Source organism: Lates calcarifer, linkage group LG4 (assembly GCF_001640805.2).
Source record: "Lates calcarifer isolate ASB-BC8 linkage group LG4, TLL_Latcal_v3, whole genome shotgun sequence".
NCBI classification, from domain to species: Eukaryota; Metazoa; Chordata; class Actinopteri; family Centropomidae; genus Lates; species Lates calcarifer.
In genome coordinates, this window is record NC_066836.1 from 6,022,569 (window position 1) to 6,048,937 (window position 26,369).

Consider the following 26,369-nt stretch of genomic DNA (forward strand, 5'->3'; position numbering starts at 1 on the left):
TTACTTGATATAAAGTACATTTAAATTGTTGCATTCATAGTTTTGCATGCATAAAATATCTAAATACATCTTCCACCACTTGAAATAACAGGCAGAACTAAAACATAAAACCCACTGACATGATAAGTGCCTTAAAATATCTGACTTTGTTGTTTTTTGCTGACCTCCAGTGGCTTTACCTCTCACCGTGGAGTGATGCACATGTACTCCAGGACAAGTCTGAAACTGAGGTGCATCAGTAAATGTAGCTGTAATGTGTAGATGTACTGCAGTAAATGTCTCGTAGTTAATTTCCACCACTGCTTAAAAATATGTCAGAGAACTGCAAAACTAAAAAACAAACTGAAGAATGAAAAGACTTAAAGCCACGTCCGGAAGTGATGATAATTCTTCATAGTTGCTGTAAATAATTAAATAAACACATACAGCAGGCAAAAATTACAAATAAACAAAAGAATAAAAATCTAAATTAAATGATAAAAGTTTGCGGCGGAAGCGGAAGTGTGTTGCAGCGTGGTAAATGACGTCATGGCGGCTCCGGTGTCTAATGGCTGAACAACAACAACTGTCGGCGAGCGACAAACTTTCACAAACTTCTACAGAGACGACAGAAAGTTGAAAATAGCGCAGTGTTTCGGTTGTGTAACAGTCTAGGCGTGTTTGTCTGTTTCTCTCGTCGTGCCACAAATGTGGAATTAAAGTGATGGATCCGAGATATGACATACCGCGGAGGGCCGCCGGTGGTGGCGGGGGCTCCGCGAACTCGTCCCCAGCTCTGGGGGCTCAGTCGCGCCGCAGGAAGATGCCTCCCAGACCCGCTGATTTCAAACTTCAAATTATAATTATCGGCTCCCGTGGTGTTGGTAAAACCAGCCTCATGGAGAGATACACAGACGACACTTTCTGCGAAGCTTGCAAGTCGACAGTAGGTGAGGACAGGAGGCGTTTACGGGATTTGTTTTCTGTTAACTTTTTATTGACAAGGCCCCGTCTACTTACTGGACGGAACCTGTCTAAACCATCATGGGGTGGATGATGTAAACACACTGTCCTTTTCTTTACTGTGTGTTGGGACTGAACAGAGGTTACACCACCGGCTGTAGCTGGCTAACTTTAGCTAACTGCAACAACAACACTGCTCTAGCTAACATAAATGTCCTAGCGACTTGACTGTGATTTCCTCTTGTCCACCCATTTTAGGCTCTTTAAAGCAGGATTTTAGTGCCCAACTCAATACTGACATTATTTTGAACATGTTAAGTTTGAACAGAAGAGTTGCACAAACACACAGAGGAGGTAAACAGAAGGTTTAGGGTTGCAAAATCTGACTATCACACGCTCAAGCTGTTAGAAAAGATACAGAAGCACATGCTGTAGTTATGAGGCAAAAATTAAATAAGCATAACGATAAATTAGTCAGAGTATTTCTGCTCAGATGTAAGGAGTATTTGGTACACCATGTAGAAATTATGTAGGAATTAACCATACAAGCGTTTGACGCTGTGTGAGGTTAAAAGAAGTATGTGGAGTTGACATTGGTAAATCAGTTAAGTCTCATATAACCCAGCTCATTTAATCTTTTTTCACAGTTAAAGATGAGATAAACAGAGGTTTATATTGCACACACACAGGGTAAAAGAGATGTCACTGAATACTTTAGAAATGAGTTACAGGAATAGATCTTGGGTGAAAGCTTTAAGTAGATTTCTCTTACTTTTCACCCAAAACAGTCAGGAAGAGTAAGTTACTCTGTTTCTTGAATAGTATGGATCTGCAGCAGGTCAGTGATTGTGTAACTTAATGTACTACTGGTGACTGTTTTGTTTGTTTAAATGAGGGTATAGTTTTGTCCCATCGAGTGCAATCTCTTAACAGTTTGTCATATTTGTTCTTGAAGAATTTACAAATTGCGTATTTCATTTATACATTAAAAAAACAATCACTTTAACTTATTTATTGCTGGTATCTTAACTTATTGAAAACAAGATTACCTTGTGAACAAAATTGCTGTGCCATGGTTATACACAAGGTCTGTTTATCTGTGGAATTGGGTAAACAGTCCTGTGACCACTACAGCAGCCAGCCATAGTGTCCAGTCCCAAAATAGTCCCACACACTGCAGCTGCCGTGGCAGAGCTCCATTTTGTGCCCCGTCATTCCTGTGACACAGCTCACAGGTTGTGTGAGTTGTGCGTCACTAATGTTGTGCTGCTTTGATCACAGATACCACAGAGGGAATAATCTGACAGTCACTCAAGCCTGGCTGTTGATTTCTAATCTTATCATTTCTATGTTTTAATAGAAGATTGTGATGAATTTTAATTGCCTTACTCATTGTTTTGCAGCTGTCAAACCAAGGCAGCCTGTTCTCAAATAAAATATTGCCTTTAAGGCAAAGGAGGGAAGTCAATTTTCCTCATGCAGCTTGATCTAAATGAACCAACCTGCTAACTGAAATTAAACCTACATAGCTATATCCTGGTACATGTACAAGTTCTCACGTGTGTTTTTGATTCCCCTCACAGGAGTTGACTTCAAAATCAAGACAGTTGAGCTGAGAGGGAAGAAGATCAGACTACAGATATGGTGAGTAATTGGGCAGAAGTCTCCGCTTCCTTTACTCCCATACATGTTGCATTTCCTCTTTCTGTCCTATCATGGACCGTTTCCTCTGCCCTGTCATGCTACAAACCGCTTTAACAAAAAAGCTACTGGTGGCTTTGGGGTGCGTCTCAGCTTTGTAAAGCAGGCGACGCATGTGCAAAATGAAATATCTTAAATTTGTTCATAATGATAAAATACAGTAAAATAACAGCATGTGCATGTTTTGCATTTTCAAAACTTGCAAAACATGAAAACACTGATTTTAACTCTGGACTCTAACTTTGCCCTCTACCTTTGGAGCATACTCGCCCATGTTGGAAAAACACAGAAAACATACACCCAGTTTCCAGTTTACTGGGTACACATGGATAAAACAAATAACACCCTAATACCTAAAAGTAGTTCTTGAATTAATTCCTTTCATCATCATGGTTATAATGTTCAGTTTTTTAAGGATAAGCTGAGTAAAATTTCTGTATAACACAATACAGTTCAACAGCACCACAAACTACAACCTCAAGCTGAATCAGCAGCACTTTAAAACCATTTCAACAAAAACTGTTATAACCTTCATGAATGTTGGATTTATCGGAGGACTGTTTTATTTTAGCTAGATGTGCCTTAATAAACTGCCAACTAAGTGCATAATTAAAAGAAAAACCAAGGCCCAGGGCCAAAACACAGCAGAGACTGTGGTTCAGACAGCGGTACCTGCGACTTGGTTGTGCATTTAAACCAACAGGAACTATATACTTGTAGCTGCATTAGAGATTTCTACTTCTTAGCCACAGTGTTTATACAGAGGTGGGTAGAAACTGAGGTGGATAGCATGAATCTCTATATGTGTCTTGCCCTCTCACTGAAGCCTGTACCAAGAAACACCATCTATGTCAGAGGAACCACGTGGTTGTTTCTTTTAAAAGCACTTTTTTATTTTGTTTCAATTATAATCAGATTTCTCAGAAAGTTTTCTTGCAATAATACTAATAAGACACACTAAATAAAAAAAAATCAATCTTTCCATCCACATCAGTGAGTGATGGATGTTTGATACTTTAAAATGTCAGATGTAATAGTCAGATGTACAGCAGCTGATCACTGGAGACATACAGTCTTATTGTTTCTTGATGATCAGCCTGAATTGCTTCTTCGTTTCACTTCATTATTTTTATATTTTATTTAAGCTGCTAAAAAAGTCAGAGATGTGTGCAGCAGTTCAGAAGCTCACATAGACCACCAGTGTCAGGGATGATGCTATTTGTGCCTCTGCTTGTGTCTTGTGACTTTAACGTCCTTAATCACATTTTGGAAACATCTGATGTTTTTGTTCAACGATTGAAAAACTGATTAACGTGCCACAAATCAAAGTTAGGAAAACTTTTGTACTGACTGAGTATACATGCCTTTGTGTGACAGTACTGGGATAAAATGTGGGAACCTCATTGCTTCTTTCACTAACACATCTGTGACCTCTTCGCTAACCCCACCCTCCTACCTCCGCATCACATCCGCCCAGTTTTTTTTTACCACGTCCCCCCCGCTCCTCTGCCCGTACTCAACCTGTCCGATCAGGAAGACCGTCCTCAGTGTGTCTTGTCTCTCATGTCGAACTGCTCGCATCAAGCTCCATCACTGTGTCTGCGCTCCACCCGGCCTTACCTAACCCTGCCATTGTTGCTGCTGTGTCTCTGTCCGCTCTGCTGCTCATAAGCCTGACTGTGACTCACGGGGGGAACAGGGAGAGACTAGCTGACTGAAGGTACAGTAACACTGCACTGTGTGTGGAGCTCAAATGATCAGTTGTATCATAACATAACCTAAAAATATCTACACTTAGATTTAGAATATCTTTATACCTTTACCTTTTTAAAATTAAGAGTTCATTTCCAGAAACTCAGTTTTTTAGTTTAAGTAATTTCAAGTGTCTGCACCTCTTATTGAACAATCTGTAGTAGCTGCTATTACTTTAAAAAAGACTAGAATTTTAAGTTGATAGTGACAGTTTTGGCATTTTTAAGCACTAAACATTTAATAAATACAGCTTACAGCTACATTACATAGTGTCTTAAAGCCATTTATTGAATATTTATATACTGTTTGTAAATAAATAAAGTGTTAGAGTTGACAATCCTTTCGTTACTGCATGTGACATGTCATCTTTGCTCAGATCATCTCATTTTAGAACAAAACTCTTCAGATTTTTCATAGCTAGATACAAGATGATGATGATGTGGGTGCACATAAAGGGAGAAATGCGAGTTTGATCAGTATTAATTAGTAAAATTACACTGATAATATGATGCTTCTTTTCCTGATTGTAGTTTGATTTTAAGTAAATGATCAACTTCACTAATGTATAATAAAATGCATTTTCTTTTGTAAATATGAGCCTGTTAGTCATGTTCCTCCTTAAATCAGTCTGTATTTTGTTATTCCAGTTATTTACTGTAAAAATAATTAATGTGATTCAACTTAAAAATTTAAGTTCAATTGGTATTTTAAAAATGTTACTTGAAGATAAGTTTAGTCTCAACTCAAAAAGTTAAGTTAAACAAGGTTAACTAATAATAATTTTTTGTTTAAACTCAATTCTTAAAACAACTATGTTACATTATATTCATTATATTCATTCATATATATACCAGTTACTATTTCAAGTTATGTTTACTCAGCGTTTTTAAGGCAGCAATGTTTTCAAATTAAGTGGACTGGTGTTTTTAAATGTTTTTTCTTATAATGACTAATAATTTCAAGTGTGCTAGATTCCTAGAGACAGTGTTGTGACAAGGATGAATAATTTAATTTCTTTTCTCCAGGGACACTGCTGGCCAGGAGAGGTTCAACAGCATCACATCAGCCTACTACAGAGGTGCTAAGGGAATAGTGTTAGTGTACGATATCACAAAGCAGGAGACTTTTGACGACCTTCCCAAATGGATGAAAATGATAGATAAGGTAAATAAACTCTCTGGGCAGTTACATTTTTCCTAAACAACTCATTAGATGAAATATGCCTTTTCTTTGTGGGTGTGTTCCTCTTCCATTACTATATGTCAAACATGTCAGACAGCAGCTTTTTTTATTGTACAGTGACAAAACAATTCCTTAGATTCTTTCGTGCATCTGGCACTGGCATAGAAATTGAGTACCGGTGCCAAACCTCCTCTGATATTCACCCTTCAGTTCTAACTTTGTCTTGAAGCTCATTATCACTGGCAGCAGTTACATGAGCTGGAGGTGTCACTTTGCAGAAACACTTTTCCATTAAAGCCTGATTGGTTCTGGATTTTTCAGGCTGATGCTGACAAAAACTTTCATAATGATACATCAGCCAATATTACATTTATTTACACTGTCTTTAACATCAATAAACATTTTTAGTAGAGCTTCCTTAGATTTATTTTTTCAGCAAGAACTGACCAAGAAGTGAGAAATGAGCTCCTGCAACATTTTACTGCCAGTGGTGACACTGTTTCATAACATGTTTGGCATTTCTGTCCTTCAGTTTCTTCTTATCTATCAGCCGATGAATACCCAGTGAGCTAATATTGATTAATTGGTCAGCCTCTAGTTGGCAGAATTTATTTCTCCTAAGTTGCTTGAATTTATTGATTATCAAGCGGGTGGTACTTGTAATTACTCCTGACTCTCTAACCATCATGCAGAGATAGACAGACAGAACTGAATTTTTAATTTACCCCACAGAGCAGTTTTTAACATTGTCAAGTCACATTGCATGAAATTGTTGACAATGTTTAAGAAACTGTCTTTTTTTTAAATAGTATAACTGAGCAGATTTCATTGCAGCTATCAGGTATGAGTTTATGAAATGAGAGGGTGATGATTTCCTGACGTGTCTCCTCTCTGCGTTGTGTCAGTACGCCTCAGAGGAAGCAGAGCTTCTCCTGGTCGGGAACAAGCTGGACTGTGAGAGCGATCGTATCATCTCCAGACAGCAGGGAGAGAGGGTGGGTTCAACACACACCTGTGCCCTTTCACCATATCACAGGACCACATCTTTACTTCCCATAAATTTGAACAGATCAAAGTATCTAAATGAAGATGCAGTTGTACAAACAGTAGATGTAGTTATACGTATCATCAGCAGAACATCTTGAAAGTTCAGTCTCAGACTTTAGCAGGGAAATAGAGCAGAGATGCTTAGCTCTAAAAACAATGTGAGAGCGTGGACCAGTCTAACATGAAGTTTCTAATTGTTGAAAGAGTCTGTGCTTTGTTGTTCAGTTTAATTTCTGCTCCTGTGAAATGATGCGGTTGTTCTCGGCTGGCTCTCTGTGTAATCTCACACTTCTTTGTTTTACAGTTTGCCTCTCGAATAAGTGGAATGCGCTTCTGCGAAGCTAGTGCCAAGGATAACTTTAATGTGGATGAGATCTTCCTGAAGCTTGTGGATGACATTCTTAGCAAGGTCAGTGTGCTGTGACTCCTGTAAAATCGACATTGAAGCTGCGTTGACTTTAATGTTTTCACTAAAATACGCAGCCGCACACGATACAACAATCAACTCTGTCCCACCCTCAGTTGACGGCTTTCACATCAGCCCAAAATCACCAAACAGCAACAAACGAACAAACACACCTGAGTTTGTTTGAACCGAACCGAGAAGGTTATGTGTAAAATGTGGCTGCTGCTAACCATTGTTTTAATTAGTGATTAATCTGTTGATTATTTTCTTGAGTAATTGATTGATTGGTCTATAAAATAGGAGAAGATAATGGAAAATATCCATCAGATCACTAATTTTGTCTGAATCACAGTTCGACACCCAAAGATATTTCACTAACAATTGCTTTTCCACCAAAAGTTTCAGGAACTTTAATTTCCCAAGAACTTATCTCCCAGGACATTAAAGTTGCACCAGTGCATTGTGGTTTGCATTTCCACTGCAGGGCCGAAGTCCCAGGACAATAAAACAAATTAGTCCGCTGATGTATCAAAAGCACTGTGTTTGCCTATCACATCATTTGCAGGAAGCCCCATATCTAAAGTTAATGAACCCACACCCCCTAAAGCGGGGACTTTTGTTGGTAAAACCAACTCCCCTGAGGAGGAAATGCAGCTAATGAGGTAAAACAGAGAGAAAAGCAGCAATAGATGCACTTTCTGTTAATCAACTATTCAACTAATCGACTAGTCATTGCAGTTTTGTCATGAAAGTGCCTTTTGGTTATTATTATGAGTAGTCACTTCTTTGATTTAATTGTTCATTGTACTAATATTGTACCTGTATGGCTCTTGTTCTGTCTACAATATTTGTTAGAAATTTTTAACTCACCATTGTTTTGTTTTTTTAACTTTCCAACAACATTTGGTTCCTAGTGATCTCTGTATCTTTTTCTACAAAATGAACCTTACTCAACATTCAATAAATCGCCTGCTGTCAAAAAAAAATCAACACATTAACTCTGTGTTTTCTGCTTTTTCCTGATTTGACAGATGCCTCTGGAAGTTCCCAACAGGGAGCTTTCCAACAGTGTCCTGTCTCTGCAGCCTGAACCGGAAGTGCCTCCGGAGTTACCCCCACCTCGCATGCGCTGTTGCTGAGAGTCCAAGTCGTCCCCCATCCTTCACACACACACACACACACACACACACACACACACACACTCGCATAAACTCACATACACAGACAGCACACTCTCAGCTCACTCATGCAGTACACCAATCTGGCCACCAGGGGGCAGGACACAGCAGCATTTGGAATTCTTATTGACTGCTGCTGTTAAAATGCATGGACTCTCTTTAACAACCAGTATTATCCCCCCCCCCAACCCGTTTCTTCTCCTGTTTTTGTAACTGCACACTCTGACATGTGCCACACTAACACTTAGGCCTGGTGAATCACCCACTTCCTACCACCTTTCTGTCTACACTCGACCCAGACTACCTCATTCCTCGGACCGTTAGGCTAGCTGTGCCCCGCAGGTGCCTTCAAGGTAGAGAGCCCTCTGGTAGCAGTTGCACATTTTCTATAGGGGGGGGGGGGTTATCGAGGGCCTTACAGCTTGTTCTCTTCCTGTTTCCTTTTCGTCATCACACATACTGTACACTTAATTTTTAACATTGTCTGAGTTGCCCTGACGGTCTGTTATCTCTGCATTTTTCTAGTTCACAGAAAAGGGATAACAATATATCACGTCTCTTCAGCTTAGGTTAAAATCTGGGTCTAGGTACAGTAGTTTGTTATTCTTATTAACAGGTATTATTGCCAAGTGATGAGTTGACTTGAGGCAAACAAAAAGCACATGATGTAAATACGGTGTGTTGCTGTAATGACTGGACAAGGTGCAGATTTTCGTGGCCAGCAGTAGGTGGTTGTGTGGTGGTGATTATATCAGTTTGTATTTCTTTGCCTTAAAGTATTAAAAGTGGCTGGAACGGCTCTTTTCACATTTGTATAAATTGTAATGTTTTGCACTACAATCCATCTTAATAGTTAAGCTGACATGCAGAAAAAAGTAAAGTACACAACTTGTAGTTTAGCACTAATAAAGATCAATGTTGCCTCAGTAGTGAGCGCTCAGAACCCTTCCACATCCTGTTAAAAGTTGGCTGGAGAAGCAAGGAGAGATGGGTAATGTAGTCTTTGAGGGATTGATGTTTTCACAGGGACATTCTTTATGTGTGTTACTGGCTTTTTAGAGGGAAGAGAGACGGGAAGAGGCTGCACAAACACATGGTTTTAGCTGTTATTTTGGTTTTGTTACTAATATTTCTAAGTGTTTTGTTTTGATGGTTTTTTTTTCCTTTGAATTCATATACAGCTTAGAGAAGAGTGTGTGTGCCTCCCTTTGTTGAGGGAGGAAAAGTGCAGGAAGGTTTGTGTCGTATTTGAATGACTCAGGAAACTTTGATTGGCTCATATCTGCTCATTTGGCGAGCTTTTTATCGCAGGCTTGCTTCGAGTTTCGTATCAATTTAATAAAGGAACATCTTCATAAAAATCCTGCTTGAAGGCGACGTTTGTGTTTTATAGAGGAGGCTAGCAGCTTTGAATTTATGATTTGGCAGTTTGTTATGGACCAGTATGGGGATATCTCATTACTTGCACATTTTTAAGAAATACTAGGCTATGCATGCTCAGCCCTCCTTCGTTCATAGACATTAATAATCTAATTCTTCCGTCTTTGTTGTGAAATTAATGCAGTATGAGCAATGTAGCACTGTGGGTGTTCCTGTCTTGTTGTTACATGTTGAAGTAAAAAGCCCAAGTCTGAGGGTGAGGAAGGACGAGCCCGTTCAAAGGACCCGCTTTGAAACTTAATCAGACTTTCTATTTGTTCATTTTTTTATTGAAGTTTTATGTTAAGGTCAAGCTTTTGTGGACTTTAAAAATAGCACATCATATATTCTAACAAATTAATAGTTTCATACCAACAAAAAAGAAAAAAAAAAAGCTGAAAATTTGAGATTTTTGCAAACAGTCCGAGCGCAGCTCGCAATAAGATTTATCAGCCAGCAGATGACCTTTTGCATACAAATCATCTCCAGTTTCGCAGTTTTATCACTTGTGAACCTTTGAAGCAGTGAGTTGTGAACATTTCTCCTGACTTTTTTTGCAATTAAACCTTTCATCTGTTCCCCCCTGACTTTTAGCATTCACCCACTAACCCCTGTGGTCTTTGTTTTAGTAGCCAAGCCTTATACTACTTAGTGTTTTAAAAATACATTAATTTTTTTTTTTTTGCTTTTATTTGAAATATGTATCCTTTAAGATGGAAGACTGTACTTTGTATTAAACCTGTTTTAAGTCTTTGAAAAGTTTTTGGCATGTTTAAAGCAGATTTGTGGTATTTATAACTTGTGGCATTCTTGAACTAATGAAATGCAATTAAAGATATCTATATTTATTACCAGATTAGTTTTACTCCGTGACTGTGTGTTTCTCTCCAAAAGTTGGATCTGTGGCTCTCAGAGGACCTATAGATTTTTTTTTTTTTTTTTACATCAAAATTCATTGAAAGATGCAGTAGAAGTGATTGATTTACTTCATAATACCGATTAGAAATGTTCAGATTTGGAGTTTTGAGGACAAAATTGATTGGAGGATCTGATTGACGTAAGATTTTCCATAGGAAGATGTGATTGAGCTATTGGTTCCTCCTGAGTGCATCTATGCATCTAATGTGAGGGTGTTCAATAGCGAATATTGTGTGTGTGTGTGTGTCATTAGGGCATGCGCACCAAAGCGTGTCAGACCTGGTCCCGCCTGGTCCCAGAGAAAACAAGGGGTGTGCTTGGGTGCTTGTGAGGCAGCAGCAGCAGCAGCGCATGCGCCCCGCAGAAAATCACGTCCGTCGAGCCTCGCACCGCAGCGATTGCAGATCTTACATGTCAGATAGGAAGGAGTGGGAAGGGGGTACGAGACGCGGGGGCCCGACACGCACAGCCCGGTGAAACAGGGGGGGATGGAGACCCGGCGTGAAGAGGAGGAAGAGGGGCTGATTTGACTGACTGACTCTTTTCTTTTCCAACTTGAGCCTTACAAGCCCTGTCTGCAGATGCAACCTGTCTGTCATCCCACCCGTCCCAGTAATCCCTTTTTTATTGCAGCGTTTCCTCCGAGGGGGCTACAGGCAGAGGGGACTACAATGACAACCTGGTGAATGCAGACAGGATAGGATGGAGTAAAACATCCAGCGCGACGCAGGATGCGCATCCCCAGCCCGACAAGGAAGAAGGTAGAGAAACCTGGCTGTTTTTCTGGTGTCGCATGTCAGAGATTTTCCGCGGTGCTGTGGATTGATCGTTTCCTTCATCGCCTTCCTCCTGCTGCCGGTGTCGGTGTATAATGGAGAGCTCCAATGGCTCTGGCAGCGACACCAAACCGCAGAACCACCAGTTGGAGAAGAAGAGACTGAACCGAGCGCCTTCCCCTGCCAGACCTTTCCTCAAGGATGTGCACTCCCGCTCCACCAAACCACCTGCCATCGTACCCAAATCCCCCAAACTCAACAAGCAGCAGCAGCAGTCTGCCTCAGTGCCCTTAGCCCATCCGAACCGCAGCTCCAGACGCAACACCACCGGGGCCAAAGAGAAACCAGCCACGGTAAAAAGTAACACCAAGTCTACTGTCGCGAAAAAGCCCACAAAGGTGCCCCAGCATGCAGCAGCTGAGCCCAAAGCCGCCAGCATCAAACCGGACAGCACCAGCAGTCCGATTCTCGCCAAAGGCAAGAAGGGGAAACTAGCCTCGGGGTCCCCGGGCCCTCACATCCATGGATCCCCGATCCGGGTACCGACCGGAGCGCCTCTCGGCCGGGTCAGCCAGACCGACAGCAGCTCAGACCTGTCAGACTGCCCGTCAGAGCCGCTGTCGGACGAGCAGAGGCTGGCGCCGGCCGCTAGTAGCGACGCCGAGTCCGGTACCGGCTCCAGTGACCGGGATCAGCTGGGAGCCGATAATCCGCCGCGGGCAGAAGCGACCGGAGCGCCCACTGCTGCTGCTGCTGCTCCGCCGCGCACAACAGAGGCTTCCTCCGCCAAGGGAAGCATCATGTCTCAGGCTCAGCCCGCTCCGGGGGCGCACGGAGAGAAACACAAGCAGGAGAAACCCTCAACAAGCGCACAATTCAAACTGCCAGGCACCAAGGATGTAACTGAGGATGACCTGCTGCGGGAAATTGAAGATTTGAGATCTGAAAACGACTACCTCAAGGTAAGGCGATGTCATCCCAACAAGTAACGAGACAATCAGTGGTGGCAGGTGTTCTTATTCGTTGCATATGCTTTATGTAACCAACTAATTCAAATTTACATTGAAAAAACGCACAATTTTGTGCTGCATTATTTAATCTAAATCAGGAGAAGCTGGTTTCTGAAGACGTAAAACTGTCCCGTAACAGGAAAGTCTCCGGTTCAGTCCTCACCATCACCCCCCGTTTTTTAAGTGTCCTTGAGCAACTCCCACCTGCTCACTAATTGAAAGCATAATCTCACTGAATAAATTACCACAATGTAAACACAGTTCCCTTTGATGCCCAGCTGTCATCCCCATGTAGACTCTCTGCATCCATCATGTCGCTTTTTTAACCTTCCCGGGCATCCCCCGTGGATTTGACCTTTATTGATGGGATTTTTATTGACAGTAGCTTCACCCTGTGTTTGTCCTTTTAAATTTCATTTTTAATATACTGTCACTGGCAGAAAGACTCAACATTTATACAAGTGGGGCATGAGATTTACATTGTCTCCATCTAGTCATAGGGATGCACTTACTTATACTTAGCATCTGTTTTTCCTAATTAAACTCCTTAAATGCAGTGGACAAAACACTTTTAAGTTGTTGTATAATCTGTTCAAAGACATTAACATCAACATTGACTGTTTAAGAGGAGAAATAATTAACGTACAATGTCTTAATTGTAGTTTCTCAGACAGTGTTTTGTTTACCGGTGTGCCACCGCTGTGTTTTTGCATGAAGAAGATTTCATGCAGGATCCCCCTCCCCCTTTCTATAAGTAGGCTATCCCCATAAGTTGGGGAGGGGAGGCAAACAGATAATGCGGCAAACAATCTTGCAGTTTTTTGTTGTTTTTTCTCTGATGAGAGACAGGTTTATTTGCATGTTACTGTTGTGTATTATTTCAAAACTTGATCAAGCATGTCTCCGTGTGTGTGTGTGTGTGTGTGTGTGTGCGTGTGTGTCTCGCTCTCTTTGGCTCGGTGAAAACACACAAGAGTTAATCAGCTTTACTGGCTCTCGCTGTAATGGCTTTATCCCACAGGACTTGATAACAGTCAGATGTCCCGTGTGTGTGGGGTTCAAACGCCCTCCTGCCTGGCTGTCAGGCTGCCAGCTGGGTCTCTGAGGTGAACTCAACCCCAACCCCCTCCTCCCTCGCCATGCCCCAAAATGTCTGGGAGTCCCCGTCACTACTGCCTCTAATGCTCATGGGAAAACGTGTTTATCACATTTCATTTATTTTCCTGAGTTGACACCTCTCTGTTTTATTCCACTCTTTATCCGTACTATTCTATTATATTTCAGGCTGCATTGAGGGAGGAGTGGCAGAAAAGATGGGGGTGATGTGTGTCAAAGGTCAAGAAGGGGATTTAAACCTTTGTTATTGCATCTACATCACTCGGTGCTAAGAAACAGATTTTAGGGCTGCAACAAATCACAGGGTAATCAGCTGAATACTTTTTAATTAATCGGTTAATTGTTTGGTTGATAAAACAATACAAAATTCCCAGTGTGGTACTTGTTTGTTTGAACCCAAACCCAAAAATATTTAGTAAAATATTTTAAAAAAACAGTGATGTTCTCTAAATAAAGCTGCCCCTGGGACGCTCTTCTGCCTCTGGTTCTGCTTTTAACCTGGCCATCGATTGGGCCCGACCCTGTGCGAGGTCATTAGCTCCTTCCTCCAGGGCCCTCCTCAGATAACAATGGGCTCTGTGCCTTTCCAAATGAGGATAGATTTAGTTTTCATTAATTGACACACTCTTCCATCCCTCCCCTCTCAGTATCCAACTGTCTTTTCATCAGGTGCCAGTCAAGCTCTTGGAATATCCATCCCAGGGGAAATCTCCTGAGCAAACTGGTTCCTTAGGATTGCAGGCAAACAGACACCTCCAAGGTTACCAAACAAACTATTGTCGTATCTCAGTACTACAGATAAATCTCTCTTTTTTTCCAAGACTGGGTTGTTTCATATTGATAGGAGATGGGGAATATTAATGCTTCCAATCCAAGAGATAAGATGCTTAGACCCAACTAGTGATGTTACATCACCAGCTCTAAGAGTAGTTGCATTACTGGAACTAATATTTAATCATATGAAAGTATCAGCATAATATACAAAGGTATATTTATCTATGTTGTACTTTATAATAACTTTATACCTGAAACCTTAAAACTTGCTGAAAAGTTGTGTTGTAGAATGAGTGCACCTCAATTATCCCTCTGCTATTACTGAATATTCAGTACTAAAATCAGTGCTTGGACAAACCAAACTATAATAGTTTTTCCTATAGCAGAGTAATAAAAAATACCAGTATATCAAATTTATTAGTCTTTCTCACACAGCAATCACCATCTGTAGGTCCTATTCAGTCCTGTTGTTTATTCTAAGACTTTGGTCACTAGAGAGATTTACAAAATGACTTTTTTATGACACCTCATGAGCTTTCATCTTGTGCCACTCTCTCGTCAAGTCAGTTTCATTTGTGCAGTCCAAAATCACAAATCATAAATTTGCCTCAAAGAGTTTACAGTCTATGCAACACATGAAACTCAAAATCCTTAGAGCCTCAAATGGTGAAAACTAGTGGCCAGCTTTGGATGATTGTGTTCATGGATTTACATGAAGTTTGCTGTGAATTTTCTTGATGTTTCCCCTGACCTGACCCATAGTGTTTCCACAAGCAGAAATGTACGTTTGTGCATAAGAAATACCAAGAAATAATGAGCATGTTCTTGCTCCTCAGAGAGTGAACCTTCTGCCTCTCTTTGGGTGGTCCTCTTACATAATGTGTAATATGTGTAATTTGTGGTTGTCATTTGCTACAATATGTGGTGTTTGTTTATATGTCGTTAGACAAATTTCCTCATGGTGACAGAGTGCATCGTATCGTATCGTATCGTATCGTCAGGCCAAAATGACAGATAGAACACATATCTCTGTGGTTAATTAATGGCCTACACACATGCACATGTACAGAAGGAGTCAAAGTCTCATGACTGGCAAGAAAATTGGTGAAAACATTTTTTTATTTTACATTGCCACTGCCCTCTATACCTTAAATTTTATATTTCTATGTCAAAACTTTTTCATAGATGTGAATATCAGCAACTTCATGACTGCTGAGCTGCAGAATTGGGCAGTTTATCTTTTACAGCAGTAGCATTTAAACCTAAAGTCAAGTCATCACCTTTGACCTTTATACACAGAAACTCAGCTCGCTCTCATTTGCAAAGGAGAACGATAACATTGATTATAACACAACCCCAAGAGTCAGCACGCTTCCTTAAAGATGTATTTCTCATTTTCACAAAGTTCAAGACAAAGTTTGTGGTTATTTTGATGTTTGAAGTCTCTACATTTGTTACAGTACAGGGTTACACTAAAACCCAACCAACATGAGTGACATACTGACACAGGTGTTGCATATCAACTTAAGTAACACCTGGGCCCTGTTTTCCTGTGTTGTCCTCTCAGGATGAAGTGGACGAGCTACGGGCAGAGATGGAGGAGGTGCGAGACAGCTACCTGGAGGAGGAGGTCTACCAGCTGCAGGAGCTGAGGAGGGAACTGGACCGATCCAACAAGAACTGCCGCATCCTGCAATACCGCCTGCGAAAGGCCGAGCAGAAGAGCCTGCGGGTGGCGCAGACCGGCCACGTGGACGGAGAGCTGCTCCGTAGTCTGGAGCAGGACCTGAAGGTCTGTGAGAGTCTGTCAGTGTCTGTATACACAGCACAACATGGCTTTGCATTAGGGTTTGACATTGAACATTGAGTCATCACTCAAGCTCCTCACTGAATCCAGACTATTGAAATATAGTTTTAACTGGTTTAGAGGTATCTTTAAGAGGTGATTCACAGCACTCTTTCATTGTTTGGTAATCCATGGGAACCAGTGCCACTTTAAAGGTGCTTTATGTATGTTTTTGCTATCGCTACATAGCCAACATTAGCATTAACAGCTGTTAATGCTCCAGAAGAGACGTTGCAAGTTCTGCATCAAAATTCATTCCTTTACCCACCAAGATGGTGGAAAGCAACGCCAATGTTAACTGCTGTTTTGCTTCTATTTCTATCACTACTGAAGTTAGCATGCTAACCAGCTAGCACTGGCCCACCCTGTCTCGTAATACCACTTTGGTAGTGTTGCAATAGTGAGTTCAATTCAGCACAAGACTATTTTAACACAATGGTCTATTCAACAGCTGGATAACAGGATTGTGAATATTTAATTTTAGTATCAGCCTGATTATTGGTCTGACCCTGGTGCGTTTATATGTGTGTGTTGGAGTACATATGTAAGCCCATATATAAATATATATAAATATTGTTGATCTCAGGTGGCCAAAGATGTGTCGGTGCGTTTGCACAACGAGCTGGAGAGCGTGGAGGACAAACGCAGCCGAGCCGAGGACGAGAACGAGCTGCTCAGGCAAAAGATCATCGAGGTGGAGATTTCCAAACAGGCGCTGCACAACGAGCTGGAGAGGACCAAAGAGGTAAAAGGATAATAATGCTCAGATGCTGGTTATTACAGTGTTGTTTCAGGTCACCGCCACTCATTTGCTTTCAGGCCCACTAAGCCATGTTTTTATCTCAGTAAACGGTGATTGTTTAGTACATTTAGGAAACAAAATCAGTGAAAGGATCCTAGAAACTCGCTGATTTTAAGCAAGATGAACGAAACTACCCCTGTTAATGGAAAATAACATTGATTGTTGGATTTGTTCTGGGTTTGTGGTGAGCGTTTGATGATAATGCAGTGTTTAGTTAAGAGCGTGGTCAGTACAGCAGTGAAAGTGACTAAAATGGTGCATGTAATTATGACAGTAATCAAATTTCATCAGTCGCTCTGTTGTCTGCACAGGATGCATGTGGTGTGATGCTGGACAGTTTTGTAGCCTCTTGACTATAAGCGTTAGATAAAGACTGGGAGGAAATCTGAGTTAATGTGATGCTATTTCAAATCAATGGTGATCAGCGGCTCAATCAGCAGGGTCACTGCAGTGAATTAATCTCATCAATCGCTGAACCGCTACCCGACAGCCCTTTCAAAACAACTGCTTCGTGCAATGATGCACAGACTATTTGAGCAACCTCAGTCATTTTTAAAGCCTTACGTACTAAATGCAATCACTATTTTAACTACAGGTAGGCTAGATGTATTCTCATTTGTAAATTGTGTTGCCTAGTGTTGCCTGAAGTTGTAACAACCCCTCCCCCTCTCAGCTCAGGTGAGTTTTCAAGCTAACCTCCAGTCCAAAAATGAAATTTGCGTCAGTATCTGGAAAGAGGTTCAACAACTTCTCCCAGCCACGACTCTTTCTTCCTGTTTGGCTCTGCAGAATTAAAGAGCTCAAAGCCCTTTTCTAACTTCAGCCAGTCCAAACCAGGTCTTTTTAGCCGTGTAAACAGTTGTCTGTTTGAACCTCAAGCTGTCGCTGCTCGGGTTTGACTCCCTCTGTTTACAGGCTGCTGGCAGAGTTGCTACATGTTTTAATTAGGCTTGTCTTATGTTGTTATAATCAGAATGAGTGGCTGCTCAGAAATGCAGTCATTTAGCATCTTACTGGTACTAATTCAGGACAGGTTTTATGAAAAAAGGTTATAGATAGTTTGGGTATTTTTGCCTTTATGTCCAAGGGTTTTTAACACATAGGAAATATCTGTATATGAATGGATAGAGGAGAGTGTCAGTGCTTCAGGGATGCAAGAAACAGAGCGCTGCCAAAAATCTATTAGAATGTACATCTATGGATTTTGCCACTGTTTCTTTTTCTTATTTTGAGGAATATGTTTTTAGTGTTGGGACTACAGTTCCCACCATGCTTTAGCTGATGTAAATACTGTATAATGTTGCCATGAAATCAGTAAATTACAGTAGCTGTAAGCTACATCTGAGCTGCCTTTTCCAGAGATGTACAGACACAACCTCAGATTCATATTGTTCTTAATCAGTTCAAATTAAATTTAAATGAAATTAAAGCATAGAGAGGACTGAAAGTTTCTGCACCTCTACTCTAGAATTCAGACTTTTATCTATGGACTTTTGTATCATCAGCCCTCTCATGTTGCTCACTGGGGGGAGTATTTGATTTGATAGAAGTGCAGTAAGGTCTTCTCACAGGTAATAAGATGAGCGGAGGCTGTTCTCAGCGCTGCTCATGTTCAGCTGCTTAGACTAATCGATTTTGACAACAGCAGGTAACATGCCGTCTGCCAACAAAGAGAAAGTAGGCTAATACCTGACCAGTCAGTATGGATATGGGGCTTTCTCTTGGCAACTGGATGACACTGTTTTTTCTCCTCGTCATCGTTGTCATGTGCACCACAGCGTCTTCATACAAAATAACTGGCTCTGTTTCTCCTCCGTCTGCTCTCCACATAGCTCTCCCACTCCTTCAAAATCTATATTCTGGAGCCGTTTGTGACCTTAACTGTCGGTGCTTGCAACATTGTTGTTTTCAAAGGCAACTTATCAGCACCTGACCGAGCTGCATGTGCTGGGACCAAGACAGAAAATCCATGTCTAGTCTGGATGTGTCTGTGCAGCAAACACAAACTCCAGTTTTTTGTTGCCGTTGCTTGACACTCGTAACCTTTTTGAAATAAAATAATCAGTGAACTGTGTGACTGAAGTGAGAGGACACTGCACATGAGGGGTTTTTCTAATCTGCGCAGTGCTGTTGTCGGCTCCAGACCCTTAACTCTGAGCAGGATTGTGATACATGCGAACACAGGATGACACAGGCTTTCTTGTACACACAGAAATAGTGGAGGGAGTAGGAGAGAGGCTGAGGTAGCGGCTGCTCCAGATGATTGCAGATTTTTTTTTTCTAATGTTCCCCCGAGGTTTACCCCAGAAAAACACAAGCCGTCTCTGAATCTGCACTTCGATATCACGTGACGCCATCTCTCCCTCCCTCCCAGAAGCGTTTGTGTCTCTTTATGATGCAGCACCACAGTTTTTTCATTTTGTTGCATGGACTCCTCAGCCTCTTTGTCCAGGATATTTCCAGGGAGTTAGTAACTATGTGCTCATTTTGAAAGTAATTCCTGTGAAATTCATAATGCACAGTGGGAACTAATTTATTCTTTGTATTGTTGATAGCAGGGGACGATAACAGTGTTTACCAACATCCTAAAACCATTTAGTTAGGGGTGAATCTAATTGACTGAATCTCACAATCTGCCCTCTGCTCTGAAAGTTGCTCAGTCACTGAGATAAACATCAGTGATAGAGGAGAGAGGAGGAGCAGGCGCAATGATAAGAATGTAGTTCAACTGGACTCACTTTCCCTTTCTGCTTTAATTAGACCTTGTATGATATCTCACAAGGAAACGAAGTGTTGTTACCTTACCTGTTACTTACATATTGCGACATACACATACAAATGCCCAACCTACACAGACTCATAAGACAGGCTCTACAAATAAAACCGGCTGCTTAAAGAGTTCAGGTTTTTATAATCATTCATACAGAAGAACTCACTAAAAATTGAGCACTTTTTACTTAAAAGAGTGTGCTTTAAATCATCACATAATGAGCAATAAACATGAAATGGACTTCATCTACAATCTTACATAAATCACGTAACAAACACTGTCTCATCTCTCCTGGGAGACAAGCCTGTTTCTGTAGCTAATGGTGATGTTTATGAAAGTAACTGTGCACACAAAGATCTAAATTCTGCCTCACATAACTGTAGTTGTTTTTATCAGACAGTATGTTGATTATTTCTTTGTACATCAAGAACAATTTGTGCTGAGCATCATGAATATTACACTGTACACATCTGTTTTAAATAATTAATAATTTAAAAAATCCTTCAAAACTTTTTTTACCGCAGTGGTGAAAAGGGCAACTGACCTCAGATAGTTTGGGCGTCTCTGGCCTTTAAAACCCATCTCCTCCTGTCCCTGTGCCTGTTCTCTGCTATCAGAGGCTGCACACTGTGACTCTGGCCCAGAGATTGGCACTCCTGCATGGATTAATCCAACAAGAAGGCCTGTTATAAAACAGGCTGGCGTGTTTTGGTACACTCTGACAGGGAGGGGAGAGGAGGAGAGAAAAAGACAAAGAGGCAGAGAGGGAGAGAGTGGCAGAGAATGGCTGTAGATGTCTGCCTGCGATACAACCGCAGCTCCATGACCTGATATTAAACAGTTTAGGAGAGCCGGCTGACAGGACGGGGCCTTCTGTTGTTACAATATTGGCCCCGAGGAACAAATTACCGCCTCTGCCTCAGTGTGGTCACTACGAAGGCGAGCAGCGATTGGTCGAGAGATTTTTCATTGCTCTGACATTTGAAGAAAGGCCCTACTGATACGTGTAATGAAATAGAACTAATGAAACGTCAACGTGCATAACACGAGCATCAGGTGATTTATTAGGTGTTCCCAGTCCCCAGTGATAAATTCATCTTTCATTATGACAAAATGATAATCCTTTGTGTTCAGCTCTTCCTCCTCAGAGAGCTCCAGGTATGTCTCATGTTAGATTTCCTGTGTTGACATACAGAAGCATCTCATGAGGACAATGTGCAGAAAAAAGCCCAAACCTGCACATTATGTAACGTATTTATGGAGACACTCTTCCTCAGTGGAGGTGTGAGCGTATTTTATTGTGCCATGTAAACAACACACTCTGATTATAATAGTATAATAGATTATAAAGATTACATATGGAGTGCTCTCGTTCTGCTGGTCAGAACACGTATACATTAAAGTCGTTTTCTTTAAAGGAATGATTCACCCAAATTATCTCACTTACCTGTAGCCACACAGCCAATGAAAACTGTTCATAACAAGGCTCGTGGATGATCTTGAGCATGCAGGACATTGTTCCTGGAAACCCACTGAATTCTTTATTTCAAGTAAAATTCATTTCACTTCTGTTGTACTGAGGTGAAGGCAGAAATCTCAGATGTAAGTATCTGAAAAGCTTGACCAAAATATCTGCATGGTTAGGCTGCACCTAGAGATTATTTTTTCAAATAATCGACTAATTTCTTAGTCTGTAAAATGTCCGGAAATATTTAAATATTTCATCACAATTTTCCAGGGCACAACTATGTTATATATACTATACTATAAAGCTTTAACTGATGAAACACAAAGACATAAAGCAGAGTTGTGTTGAGACAGGGAGTCAATTCATGGATCAAATATTTTGATAATTGATTAATCGTTTTGGTAATTTTAAAACAAAAATGGTGAAATATTCATGTTATAATTTCTCACATCTCTAACAGATGGATTTACCAGGGAACCAGGGAGTTGGTTTTGTTGGTTCTATGTTATATCTGTACAGCAAATATGAAGCCACATCCAGCCTAGCATAATGACTGGAAACAGGGGTTAACACCCAGCCTGTCTCTGTCTGAAGGTAATGTAATTTGCCCACCAGCTCCTAATGGGATGTGACCATCCTTTAAACATTTAAAAGCATTAACTAGTGCTGTTGTCTTAATCAGAGTGTTGGCAGTATCTGCGTTTTTGCACGCATGTAGAAATAGGAATCGTCTGAGTCTTGAGTCTTTTGTCGCAGCGTTTCACTACTACAAAGGTTTGAGATGGGAATGCCTGCATTGTTAATAAGTCACGTCAACAATGCCAGAGTGAGAGTCACTGCAGACATCATTTGTTTCATGTCAAAGCAGCCGCCTCCTGCTCCTCTCTCACAGCACCTCAGCAGAAGAAATGTTGGCTTTGAAGAATCTCCCGATCCTTCTCATCTCTGCCTCTCACCTCTCCTTCGTATCGTACCCTCTCCTTCTCCTCTGCTGTGGTTCCCTGTTGGAAGAGTGTGAAGGAATCTCATTGACCTAGTTAGTATCTTGTGTCTGACTCCACCAATGGGAAGGAGAGCAGGCGTGAGGAGAGGAGTAGCGTAGGGACTCTGCTGTAAGTCGAAATCTGCTGCAGTGACACACATCCATATAAAGCTTCTCCATTTACATAATGAACAGGAGAAGGTGTTTATTCAAAAAATATGTTGCAAAAATATGAAAGTTATTTGACATGTAAAAGCATGGAAGTCCATTTAAGAATATTCTTAAAAAAACTGACTTATGTGGTCGTAAAGCATTATAATATTGATACTCAACAGGCAAACTATCACCAGGAAATCATAGATTCTGCATGAAAACCCTGCAGTGACGTGTTGTAATTCTGAAGCAGTTGTCCTTTGAAGTTAAAAAAAAAATGAAATTCCTCCTCCGTGTCGACATTTTTGTTGTTTTGCAAGTGTTTTAATTTCTGGAAATATCAGGGCTGCTGCTTTACAATCATAAAACACCCTGAAGCATTTGCTGTTGCAGCGATCAAAGACACATCGAGGTGCAATTTCAAGCATTTCAAAAACAGGTCTGTAGTCATCTTCGGAAGTGATGAGACTTGACCTGGGTTTTTAGTTTTGATGTAGAGCACCTCTTTAATTTTTTAGAGGCTGACAATATGCTGCATCCATTGGGCTTTTCTTTGTAGAAAACCAGTCAAGATTTTTGTCTTGAAGTAGTAAAAATAAGATATCATGCTTATCATAGCTGCTTAAGTCACCATGTATGAGTTCAAGAACCACCTGGGAGCTATTTCCTGCATGATCAACTTGCTTGTGGGACCAAAAATATTTCTGTCTCTGGCATTGCTACCATAATTGTTGCAAGTTCAAGGATGCTGCCATCTTTCCAGGTCTCTTCCAGGTGATGTTTATAGCTCACAATAAGAAACAAACTCCCTATCAAGGCAAATGTAATCCATCAGCTTTGCTCTGAGGTGATAAATTAACTCTGACCCAGTAATTCTTTTATGGTATGCATATTTAATCTGCTGCAGAGATGAATCATATCTATAAAGGATGATCAAAAAATCCCATTTACGGATGGTACAGTCCAAACTGAATTTGAGGCATTGCAGGAGACTCCTCCCTGAGATATACTCTGGGTGTGGTGGTAAAATGTAGTGTAGTAAAAAATCAGACTGGAATTAAGTCCAGAAAAACATCATCCCACATTATGCTGCTCAGCTTAACCTAGATCTGGAAACAGAAGAACATACACAGTTCCCACCCAGTGCGTCTCTTCTCCACTGTAACAAATGGTATTAGCAGTTATATTTAGGCAGGTTGACAGCAGCTTGGCAGACTGTAACTCAGGCTGAGTCACTGTGTTTCTCACCTCTCCTCCAAACACAAGGAACAGACAGGCCATCAGGAAAATAGAGCTCCCAGTAGTATGTTGGGGGCCATAGCCCTGAGTGAAATATCGTCTTCAACAAAAGTGGTTTTGGCCTCGCCAAAGGTTGTAAAGAGTGAGAGGATGTCGGCTTTCATCTCTGTTATGCAGCTGAGTTATGTATGAGGAGGGATTTTGGAATCACTTCCAAGCCGTTGGGATTTCTGGTCATGGGGCAAAAGAGGATGAACAACAGGAGGGGTCAGATCCTAATGAGGGCGTATTAATCAATACTTATATCAACAATGTATCAGATGAGCATGTATGATGTGACACAAACCCACAGCCGACTCTGTAGATCCCCTCAGCTCTACTTAGATTTATACATCTCTCATCTCTCACGTCTTAAGCTGCTGTTTTTGTCGTGAAAACACGGATTGACCTGCCGTACACCACCTGCTCAACACCACACAGACTGTGGGCACAGTGGACCGTTTAGCAGCTAAAGAGACAGATATTTTCCTCAGAGTTGAGACCAAACAGAAATAAGAGTGTATATTGAACTTAGATTCATCAGGTGGACACAAACATGACTCCTAAAGGACCATTGTTTGCTAACACGTTAGCCCAGTAGTGAGGTGAATTATTATTTTAAGTAGGGAGGTTATTATTGTCATTAGAGCTACAGTGATTATTCCAACTTCTTGAGGCTTTTCTTTAACATTTCTAACAGTAATATACATCTGGGGCTGTTGGATTATGAACATTTAGTCTGTGTTTTTGTATTTTACAAATACAATAAATAAATTAATTGAGTAAATAATCTGCAGATTAGTTGATAATAAAAAAGATTGTTAATTGCAGCGCTTATTTTCACTATTAAATATTCTGCTAAATACTTTGTCACTTGTCATTGAGTAATTAGTTGTAAAATTGACAGAAAAACACCCAACAGAAGTTCCAGAAACTAAATTAATGCTTTTAAATTGTTTGTTTTGTCTGAATAATTGTTCAAAACACAAAGAAATTCAATTTACCTCGATATAAAGTAAAGTAAAGCAGGAGATATTTACATTTGAGAGACTGGAAACAGCAAATGTTTGAATGAAAACCTCAACAATAATCTGAAAATTTTAATTTAACCAGGTATAATTGTTGTTGTACTGTGTAAATATTGTTTGATACATGGCTGTGAGTTTGATGTATTCGTGAGCTGTGTTGCATTTTGTCAGCAGGATTCAGAAATCACTGCAGCACGCCTTCATATCCAAACTGTGCTGATGTAAGCACCAGTTCTCACTTCTCCAAAATAATCCGAGCCCGGTCACATGCTATCCATCAGCCCGCAGTCGTTTGTGTCAAAAACTGTGTTTATAGATGAGACTACAGGGTGTGTGTGTGGAGTCAGTGAGTCAGTCGCTGTAGTCTGACGGACTAAAAGAGTTCATTTGATGTGGCAGAGGTCAGAGACTGTCTGAGTCATGGGGGTACAAGACGGCTTCAATACAGGAGTGAAGTACAAGAGATTTAAGGTTTATACAGGATGTCTAGTTCAGTAAAATATCAACGCCTGTGTTGGAAAAAACAACAACATGGGACTGAGAGCTGACAGCCATCATGAAGCACATGCATGTCCACACATTGTTTACCTATTCACCTCTTCAGTTTGCAGACTGTATTAAGTTTAGACAAAGTTCTTATACAGCTGAAATAAATTGGTATTTTCTACAACTCACGATGCTTTTAAGTTTTTTCCTGAGTCAAGAGCACGTAAGCTCCTCCATAAAGTGCAGAGTTGTGCCTGGTCAAGCTTACAGTTTCCCCCCTGCGCCCACTATCATATTCAGAGTGCTCTATTTTTGGGCAATATACTGGTCTTGGAAGCTGCATGAGCAAAATCCCCTGTGTGTTTTCTCCATAAAGTAGATGTAGCAGCATGTATCTGAGCATTGTGGAAGCCTATAGACAAGTTAGTGCTTTTGTCTGAAGTGAAGTGTGCTTGTTGTCGGAGATAAGAAGGAGTTGGAGGAGCGGGTGGGGAGGCGGATGGAGGCTGGGACTCCCAGCTCTCCCCGGTTTGTATGTGGCATGCAAACAGTCATGATTAAATGATGACTCCAGCAATAAAGACAGAGACTTGCCTGCAAAGCTTGTTGCACTCCGAGGCAAGACTTCATCAGAAGCTGTGACATCTTAGTGAAGCTTATCCCTTCGGCTCTGACTTGCTGTCAGTAGATTTTATTTAATGTGGTAACACAGAAATTGATACAACGGCTGAGTGACTTTAAACTGCTCCACAAGCTTCATAACTTCCCATATCTATATACATAAATATGTCATGAAATCAGAGTAGTAATCCATCTAAAATAAAGCAAAACATTTACAGAATGTTAAAATATCACTGATTAGTAAAATAGGAGGTGGTATTCTTTATTTTAAACGTTTGTTTAACCTTGAAAGAAGCAGTTCAGTGAATGACATCCAAGCCTCTTTAAAAAAAGAAAAAGTTTCCAAGCTCTAGAAAATCCACTTTAGCCTGTAGCTGTGGCACTTACTGTACAAACACCACCCCTCTGATGTGGACCACCCTCTGGGCTAACAACGACTCTGTAGATTACCGTGGGTCTCTGCTGCCACCTGAGCTCAGATTTCGTTATCTTTTACAGCGCTCTGTGGCAGGGCCCGGTGGCCTTCTGGGATCTGATAATAACACAGTATTTCAAATCTCACTTTCCTCCTTTATTGGCTCCCCCCTCCCACCGTTTTTCAAGCCACAAAGACGGCATGTGTGCAGAGGCGAAGGCCCCTCCTTCTTATTACCAACCTATTGTGAGCCATTTGACACACACAAGGGGACAGGGTAATACCGAGTGGCCGAAAGT

General features: G+C 41.0%; 2 protein-coding genes across 7 annotated transcripts in view; both read left to right on the plus strand.

Moving 5' to 3' along the window:
- The first annotated feature begins 517 nt into the window (after positions 1-517).
- rab12 (RAB12, member RAS oncogene family) lies at positions 518-10,483 on the plus strand. The gene is made up of 6 exons (XM_018678033.2): positions 518-929; positions 2,526-2,586; positions 5,421-5,559; positions 6,483-6,572; positions 6,929-7,033; positions 8,062-10,483. The coding sequence occupies exons 1-6, from the start codon at positions 704-706 to the stop codon at positions 8,167-8,169; spliced, it is 729 nt and encodes a 242-aa protein (XP_018533549.1). The 5' UTR covers positions 518-703; the 3' UTR covers positions 8,170-10,483.
- Positions 10,484-10,574: 91 nt separating this feature from the next.
- Positions 10,575-26,369, plus strand: part of LOC108884240 (microtubule cross-linking factor 1) — a 67,779-nt gene continuing 51,984 nt past the window's right edge. For all 6 annotated transcript variants that reach the window (XM_018678025.2, XM_018678026.2, XM_018678027.2 and 3 more), the window contains exons 1-4: positions 10,575-11,306; positions 11,423-12,283; positions 15,789-16,013; positions 16,654-16,812. In XM_018678025.2, the coding sequence (XP_018533541.1) occupies positions 11,277-11,306; positions 11,423-12,283; positions 15,789-16,013; positions 16,654-16,812 (1,275 nt within the window). In that variant the 5' untranslated portion in view covers positions 10,575-11,276. The remainder of the gene's footprint in view (positions 11,307-11,422; positions 12,284-15,788; positions 16,014-16,653; positions 16,813-26,369) is intronic.